The sequence below is a fragment of the Limulus polyphemus genome, unplaced genomic scaffold (assembly GCF_000517525.1).
Source record: "Limulus polyphemus unplaced genomic scaffold, Limulus_polyphemus-2.1.2 Scaffold1943, whole genome shotgun sequence".
Classification (NCBI taxonomy): Eukaryota; Metazoa; Arthropoda; class Merostomata; order Xiphosura; family Limulidae; genus Limulus; species Limulus polyphemus.
The window spans coordinates 197,437-207,248 of record NW_013667553.1 but is presented as its reverse complement, the minus strand read 5'-3'; the positions used below and the strand labels follow the sequence as shown (position 1 = coordinate 207,248).

The window sequence follows — 9,812 nt, the reverse complement described above, 5'->3', positions numbered from 1 at the left end:
CCCAACAGGTGATACTATTTGAAATATACTTAATGGCATTAAAAAATTTAAGCATTGCCAGTGAATTATTTACCTGAATACCTAATATTTTTAATATAAATAATATATATTTCACATAGATATAAATTAGCCGTAGAGCATACTGAGTAATTTTGTTTCTTTGTTGTTAAGCATACAGCTGCACAATGGGCTATCTGTACCTTGCCCACCTCATATACCAAAACACCATTTTTAGTGTTACTGCAGAGTCAGATAGAGCACCGTAGTAGTTTTAGAACTGATTCTGCAGCTACTTAAAAACAACTATGTATTAAATCTGCAATAATCAATAAATTACTTTATTATACAATAGACATAACACTAAGAAAAATAAAATCACATAAAAAAAGGTTTTTTGTTCTGTAATTGAATACAACTTCTCACATGCAGATGACAGTTCTTAAAATGATGCTACAATTTATATCAGACAATTTTCTCTTCTCCTTTGGAATTCACCACATTCTGTTATTTTGATATTTTCAAGATGCAAGTCTGAAGACTAATATCATGTAACCACTGAACCTTTTTTATAGATTCTAAAAGAAAATACTCTCATCTACAAACTTTTTCAATAAAAACCTCTGAGTTATACGTGCTATCACTGGTAATAACACTCTGCATGCAAATCAATTAGAAATTTATTTTTCTTGAAATAAAGTTATCATCAACAAGCTAGAACCTAAACTTTCAAACATATAATTATGTATATATATATATATATAATAGAAAAAAAAACTCTTACCTCAAGAGGCATAGTGCATTCTGAAAATAACAAACATAAAATATATCAGTATTACATTTCTCCTACACTTATTCTGAAATTTATTCACATAAAAATCAAAAGTAGATTTTACCCATGGAAATGTTTCCTATATAGCTTATTTTTAGAATACTTAATTTAACAAGAATACTTTAGCTTCACTACCTCTATCCATTTCTAAAGCCTAATTTCTATGTAAACACTGATTTTCTAATTATAGAAATTATCAAAAGTCAAATTACAATACAAATATTCCAGTTTGCAAGTAGACTTAATCTTCAAGTTGCTAGAGTGTAAAATTATTTATTAAATGCAGGAGCATCATTTTGGGAAAGCACGGGGAGGGGAGGCAAAGAAGACTGACCTTGTACGAGTTAATCTGTCCTGACAAAAACTGTCAATTGTGGTCCACCTTCTGAACTTGAGGGGGTAGCTGCCTTTGTCTGCCCTTCCCCCTATTGACTGGTATTTATTCAATACAATGAATATATCAATTTCATGCTATTTCTAGTACTTCACTTGTATATATTTGATGTTCTGTGTTTTCTAATATAGGTCAGATATACTGAGAAACAAAAGGCCAGATCAACTAAAATCATCACCACAACTTGGAACAAAATACCAAGAATTTTAGTATTTGGTAATGTGCTTGTAATTCAATACTAATCTCTGTCAGAACTTAAACATATAATTATTTTTTGCCAATTGTCAGAATAAAAGACTTTTACTTATTCTTCTTAATAGTATAAATATATACCATATTGTTTTGGGTTTAGGATTCTTCTACAGTATGTGTCTGTGACTTGTTGGTGACAAATTCAACATATCATAAACACTATATATATATATATATATATATATATAGTTCTCTTCTTGTTAAAAGTCCAATTAGGCCTACTCAATTGCTTTAGAATTTCAGTTGACAAGCCAAACTATCTTCTATATTGCTATTCCACTAGTATTCTGTGTGTGATTCACTTTCAACTATAGCATGAGTTACCATATTCGTTGGGTCTCCTTCAAAATATCTTCTGTTCCTTTTGTCAAAGTACACTCAGGCTGATTCAATTACTTTAGAACCACACTTTGATGGAATAAATTATTATTCTTATCTTCTTTTCTATTGTTAGTCTTACTGTAACATATTAAACTTTAGGCCTATCACTTCTATGGTAGTTAACTTCATGTCAAACTTTTCCTTGCCCGTAACTTTACTCTCTTCTGTTATTGTATGTCTGCTGTTTTTGCTCATCTCACACTATTTATATGTTTATCACTTAATCATTTGGCCTTCTAGAAATCTCTGTATTCTCGACATCAATGTATTGCATACAACATTTGATAGTCTCAACATCAATGAATTATAAACATAACTTCCTACAGTCATTTGCTTTCAACTCTTATTATAACAAAAACTAAACAATAATAAAATATTCACTCACAAAATAAATTAATCATTAATATCTAAACTAAACAGTCTTTTATAACATGACAGTCTCCATACTTTAATATCATTAATAACTGTTAAATAAAGTGACATACAAATAAAACAGAAGTATATGTTCAACAGATGCTTAACCAGAGCTATCTACATTTCCTAGACTTTAACACTACATTAGGTAACTATATCAGGTACTTTATACAAAACTGTTAGGAAAAACTTGGATTTGTAGCTTGAGCAGTAGATCTCCAGCCTTATTTGTTTAATATTTTCGCAATCCCAATTGTAGATTTTAAATTATCAATTTTTTAGTTATCTTGTATGTTGGCATTTTTAATGCACAACAATGGGCAAATATATGCCTAGAGTAAGACACAATCCCCACAAAGCACGTATAAAATAAATAAAGCTTCATGTCTTTTGAAATAATTATTTACTAAGCCAGGTGGCTTCATGCCTGAGGTTTCGTGTAAATAGCCACTCAGAAGAACATTTCATCTACTGTGTATTTATAAACATATAAATTAACTTTCACTGAAAAATAATCAACTTTTAAATAGGTCATGGACATTCAGAGCACTTCATATAGTATATTTGTCTAGGTTTTGGTGCAAAATACCCAGCCAATTTTTTTGTAGGCTTGTGAAACAAAATATATTGATAATAATAATAATAATATGAAAAAAATGGGAAAATTTGGATTTATTTACAATCGTGAAATTGCTTATTTACTATTGAAAAAGAATGTTTTGACTGTTGTTTCAAGAATAAGACTGCTTTTTAGGTGGTTTTTGCCTGAATGTCCTATTAAGAGTTTTGAGTAAATTATTGTGTTATCCCTATTACGAAACCACTTGTGATTCATGATAACTTAAAACTTCCAACATATTTTCAAAATAATTGAAACAATTTTTTTTTCTCCCAGTAAAATAAAATAAAATGTGCTTATTTAGACTGCTAACTGTTCTTTTAAACATAGTGAAATTCATACACACAAAGAATAATACCAAAAACAGTCCTTTACAAAAGAAATGTCAGTTTTATGGTCAAAGCAAATTATATATATTTTATTGTAATATAAGGGACAGAAAAGTAAGATACATACACAGCTTGGCTTAGTACCGTTCAAATAAAAACCTCATGGTCTCCTGTTTTTTTTAAAAAAAAGAATTTTCAACCTTATTTTCCTTCTGAACTTTGTTTAATGTTTCATGCTATTCCATAATTTTGTTTTCATTTCCAAGTTTGCTGAATTTTCCATGAAATTTTTAATCAATAATCAGGAGGAGTCACAAATATGCTGATGTTATTAATTACACCTTTAACAGTGTTCATGATGTTTTGATAATATGTATGAAACTTATACTGGCAAACCTTTAATTTTATCCCTTAATTGACTGGATTTATTCAACACAGTAGATGGTACTTATTAAAAAAATGAAGACATTATAATTTCTTCCTTTAACTAGCTGGTATTTATTCAACAAAGTGGATATATTCAGTTTTTTTCTTTAATTGACTGGTATTTATTCAACAAAATGGATATATTTAATTGTTTCTTTAATTGGTTAATCACATGGAGTGTTTTGTAAAATGCTCTTTCACCCTTCAACTCACAGCTACAGTTACACTTTGGACATGTTACTGTATAATTGACACAAGATTGCTACATTTTAGGATCGCCATCCTTAAATTTAAAGTAATTGGTTACCCAAACAAAAGATCAGCTTAAAAACAAATGTGAAAATGTTACGAACAAAAGAAACTGTGGAAACACAAGTTACACACACACACACACACAGTTAATTGACTGGTATTTATTCACCACAATGAATGTATCAATTTCATGATATTTCAGCTTACTAGTGCATCACATGTACATATTTGATATTCTATGGTTGCTATTGTTGGTTAGATTTATAGTAAGAAAACTGGTAATTACTTTATATTTACTTCAAACTTATTAAACTCCAAATACACCAAACTATACACAATAGCTACAAAAAAAGATGAGTTGTTTATTCATATGATAGCTCTCTTAAAGGAACAACTTTACTATATATCATTATTTAAATTATTTTATGAAAATACATACCTCCACAGTATAAAACTTTCAGGGGATAACTAACTCCTGGTTGAGGACCAATTGGAAAACCATTATGTTCAGCTTCTGTTGAATTAGGAGCCTCTATTTCTGATGCCATACTCTAGTGGTTCATTAAACAAACACATATGGAATTTCAGGAAAAGCCAGAAAATCATTTAACTTTATAAAAATTTTATGAGCTAGAACTACCAATATCTCTATTTTATTTTGTATTCTATTTTTTGATGTTTTTTTTTTGACAAATTGATAATTTCTGCAAATTCTGTATTTTGTCATAAAAAAGTTTGTTAACAAAATCTTGACGAATACTTTAATATGTACAAGTCCGTGTTGACTGAATTGTGTCCACATCTGTTTTTCATTATAATTGAAACATATTCTGAAATATATATGGTTTGTTCAATTTCTACTTGCTTTGCTATAGGAAAGTCAAATCCATGCTATAAAAAACAATAACAAAATGAGCAAAAAGGAGGATCATCAGAAGTTGAATAACACAAGCTCAGCAAACAAACTGAAACACTTATTCTCATCTAATGATTTAAATACATTCAACAGTATTAATCAGTTCATCTTATGATATGCTAAAATCTCCTTTATTTTCACCATTTAGCATTGGTCGGCTATCAAATAAATTAATGTATTATTTTTTTCTCACATACTTCTAAACTTAAACTTGGTATTCACAATGATCATGAAAATAATAAATTATTCAAAATTTATATTTTGATTTTTTCAACTATCAAATTAATCAAAATATTGCCACAACTTAGCAAGTTTTACTAATCACCCAGCTCTACCCACGACTAACAAAAATCTTTTTTCTATATCAAACAAAGCACACACAGTGGGTTTTAAATTATTATATGCTGTCAAAGTTTGGCTTTAGTTCTGTCTAAATTAAATTATCTAAAAATATCACATAGGATTTATACAAAAAAAATCTTTTAGTCATACATAATTTTTCTACATGAAAGAAAAAATGCTAATGCATTTCAACAAAATATTTTATACAAATCTAGATTTTTAGAAAATCAACTCAAAAAATTATTTGCACACATACATTATTTTAGCTACAAATAATTATAAAACACAAAACATATGCTGTTTAATTTTAAGTAAATTTTGTAAAAATTCTATGTCAGCAGTAAAGGAATAAATCATTCCAAAAACCAAAAATAACCTATGCAAATCTGTTTGATTTTGTAACTGTAATTTTATGTTTAGTTCTTTGTATTTAAAGGCAAATGTATGTTATGAATATTAAGGATGTTCGAAAGAATTTGAATGATATTACTATTTCATCAATACAAGCTTACATATTACTAGACTTGAAAATATTGTTATTTAGGTCAACCATAATTGGATGCATATCTCAGTTTCTTTTATTTTAAAATTTCAAAGGACGTTCTATAAGTTGTCTGATCTGTGATGTTTCTGAACTCGCATGCTATACATATTAATTCATCTTGTTTGTGAATTTGTTTGTTTGTAAACTCCTCCCACAGTTTTAGAGCTAGCTAGCTGGATTAAAACATTCCCAGAAAGTCATTGAGGCATAAGGGGGGGTCTAGAAGTAGGTTAGCATAGTTGCCAAACTTGATTTTTGCATTGGATTTTGTGTTCTTGGCCACCCTTGGAACCTGTGTTCATACTCTGACTCACAAACTACTAAGTTAGTTGGACTAAACTTGGTGCAAGTGCTCAGGTATCACAAGTGGGTGTCCTAACAATTTTTTTTCACGTATGGAATCACCTTGGAGTAGCTATAGAAGTAGCTGGGGATAACGGAAGAGCTTGATCGGTAATTGTAGCTTCAGTGAATCATGAGAGGACCTTTCAACCCCACAATAGAGCACAGGTATTTTATCTTAGTTATAACAATTAAGGGAAAGAGAGAAAGCAAAATTTAAGGTTGAGAAGCAAACCTACAATGTATATTTAAATATTTGTTGGTGTTTAAACAGATGCAATAAAACAAAATATGTACTGCATGTCAATACAAGTTGTATTAGATAACTGTTGAGTGACATCCCTGAACTCACCTTACCTAAAACAACAAGAAATCATTCAGTCCTTCAAGGCTATCCTTGTACACCCACCCACATTTAAACTAATGTTTTTCAGAAAATTATCAATTTCACTCTTAGACTTTTGCAAAGTGTCAGCCTACACTAATACTGGCAGTAACTCACTCCATAAGTCAATCACCCTGTTTGAAAAATAAAACTGGCTTACAGTTTTAGAAAAACTAAAATGTAGACACTACAATTTAAAAATCAAAATATTTCACTCTTAGCATCATCACTGAGACATTTTATTAATAATGTACAAATAATGAAATTAAAAATGTGGATATGCAGGCATAATACATTTTCTAACCTTGTATTAAATTTAGAATTTTATTGGATAGTCAACATGGTTTCAGTATAGGAAAATATAGATATCAATTCTTTAGTGGTAGAAAAAAAAAGACTGAAAGAATAAAAACAGATAAATCATCAGAACCAGACAATGCTTTTCTCAGAGTTTCAAAGGAATTCAATGGTCAACAGACAATGGACAGATACCCAAGGATTAGATAGTTTCTAACACCACTCCTATTTTTAAAAAAACAGGAAAATGGGCTGATCTGGAAATTATAGACCAGTTAATATTACTTCTTTAATGGGAAAAATTCTAGACAGTCTGATAATAATATTTTTATAGAATCATCTAATCAAACATTACATCATAAAAGAAAATCAACACAAATTTGTTAAAGAGAAATATTTTCTTACTAATTCATTAAACTTTTTTTTTGAGTATATTAATGCTATCTAAATGATGGAAAGAGTGTGGACTTGGTGTACTTAGATTTTCAAAAGTCTTTAGATAGGGTAACACACAAAAGATTAGCTACAAAAATCACATCAGGTAGGTTTGGGAAAGACTAGTTAATTGGATTGTAGGATGGTTTGATGAAAGATAAAAATTATAATTCACATCCATAGAAACTGAACCCTTGTTACTAGTGCAGTGCCTTAGGGGTTGGTGCTTAGGCCTTTGCTTGTTCTTATTTATGTTGAGGATATCAATTGGGGGACAATTACTAAAATTTGCAGCAAATGACATTAAACTCTTCAGTATCTCTAGTTGTACAAAATGGCTTTAATCAATTGGTTCACTGAACAAATATTTGACAAATGACTTTTGCAAGATAATGCATTTCACTTATAATTTGGATTACGTGTTTAATATGGATAAGAACCCACTCTAAAGCATAAATGAAGAAAAAACATTTTGGCATAGTGGTGGAAACATCACTCAAGCCATCGAAGCAGTAGTCTATTCCTTGCAGCAAAGCTAACAGAATTTAGAGTGTATTTATAGACATTGACTACAAGGCAAAAGTGGTCATTATCTCTATACAAATCAACAGACAGGCCTCACTTGAAATACTATGTACAGTTTTGGTCCCCTTATCTCAGAAAGGATATCGAATGATTGGAAAGAGCTCAGAGGAGGGCTGTTAGAATGATTCTGGAGATGAAAGGATAGTCTTATGGGGATAGTTTAAGATCTCCAATTTATTTTCTCTCAAGAAAAAAGAGGTGATCTTATTGAAGTTGGCAAGATTATCTGGGGAACTGACACAATAAAGGACTGTGATTTCTTTGTGCTATTCTCTGAAGACAATAAGAGAACTCAGTTTACGATTTGAAAAAAAAAGTTAATCTCCAGTTAAAATAGCTTTATTTTTCACACAGGGTTGATTGAGTTGTAATAGGCAGTAGTGTAGTTACTTAACAATAAAAGTAGAATTAATAATTTCCTGAAACATAAAGAGCAAGTTTAAATATTTATTTTTTCTCACTGTACATATGTTACTAGATATAACAGATCAAGTATTAGCATATTTTGGTAAACTTCTTTAGATATTTTTTTTTTAAAGTATGAAACTAATTTTCAAGTTCCATTAGATTTGTACAAACCCAACAAAAAACCTATGGCACTAAATTCTTTACATGGCTTAACACAAAAGTAGTTATAACTTATGTACTCTCAAAAGTCTAATACAATAACATTAACACTTTAATTTTCAGTGCCACAGAAATTAGTAGACAGCCATAAAACTAATTGTCCTAGTCCTATGTCACTTTTGTAGACTGGATTAACTTAAAATAAAATAGATATAGCCTTACTTGAATTCTGGTACAAAACTTGCCATTTTAATTCCTGGTTAAATACCATTATTAGTTCATGGATGAAAGTGTCCAATGCTCATTTTGACTGAAATATCTTTTGGCTGAAGTCTAAGGGAACACTTGGGCCCCCCAAACACTCTGGGAGGGAATTCTGACTCCAGATGGAGAACTTTTACCCATGTTAGTTGTGTTACCAGATTTGACATATTTTTTCTGATGGATCATAAACTAAAGTGATGTTCTTTTGGTTTCACTTTCAGCCCTACTTTTACTCTTAGTCTTACTACTGCCACTAGTAGTACCAGTACAACTACAACAGTACAAGCGCTGTAGAAGTACACTACTCAAAATAAACTTAATAGTAATACAAGTAATAGTACTAGACTAATACTGCTATATTACAGAGTACAGTACAAGCGCTTCATGACTTAAGTTCATTATATTTACAGTTTATGCTGTCATTAAAATTGATTTAGATTTTTAGAATTAATTTAATGATTGGTAAATGTGTAGTGTAACTTGTAAGAACAGAGACATTAGCAGTGAATTCAGATGTCCCAGTGTATTGTCATTTAATTGTTAATATTCTACAACTTTTGACAATACACTACGTTATTCGAACTCACCTAACTTACTGTATTTCTAAATTGCATAACTGAAAAAGTTTTAGAATTTAATTGCAAGCGCCTTAACTTACAACTCACAGCACTCGTTTGACGAAAGCGCTACCTGGTGACCAATAGTATTCCTCTTGTTATTTAATTAATATAGTGCCAGCCGTAATCTAGGAGGCATAATTTAAAGAAATAATACGTTTTTGTTATTGTTTTTTTAATTCAAAGTTACACAATGGAGTATCTGCTCTTAGTTTACAGCGGAGAAGTGAACCTCGAATTTTAGCATTGTAAGTCCGTAAACTTACCGTTTACCCGCCGGGGGACAAGTAATAACGACCTTATATCCCCAGGAATGTTTGTTTTACTACCTTACATTCTGGTTTTCAACTTCTTTACTATAGAGTATAGAGCAACACAAGTAGGATAAGGTAACAAATATTACCTGATCTTCGACAGTTATAGGGTCGTTCCTATTTCTTTAAGTAATGTTCCTTACTTAATTAGAATAGTGACCTATAATTTTAGGAATATTCTGAGAGAAAAAAAAAAATCATTTAAATATTGTTGCGTCATCGAGTCACATGACTACTGTGACGCAACGTTTCTAGAACTATCATGTACTTTGGCGAATGTTCTAGTTCTTACTAGATATAGGGTAGGC

At 30.2% G+C, this 9,812-nt stretch overlaps 1 protein-coding gene across 1 annotated transcript in view; it reads right to left on the bottom strand.

Annotated features, from left to right (window-relative positions):
* The window catches only part of LOC106465439 (density-regulated protein homolog), an 11,018-nt gene extending 6,305 nt beyond the window's left edge, over positions 1-4,713 (bottom strand). The window contains exons 1-3 of the mRNA XM_022393334.1: positions 4,657-4,713; positions 4,336-4,447; positions 782-801 (exon numbers count right to left, since the gene is read on the bottom strand). Coding sequence (XP_022249042.1) covers positions 782-801; positions 4,336-4,447; positions 4,657-4,698 — 174 coding nt within the window. The 5' untranslated portion in view covers positions 4,699-4,713. The remainder of the gene's footprint in view (positions 1-781; positions 802-4,335; positions 4,448-4,656) is intronic.
* Positions 4,714-9,812: the final 5,099 nt, after the last annotated feature.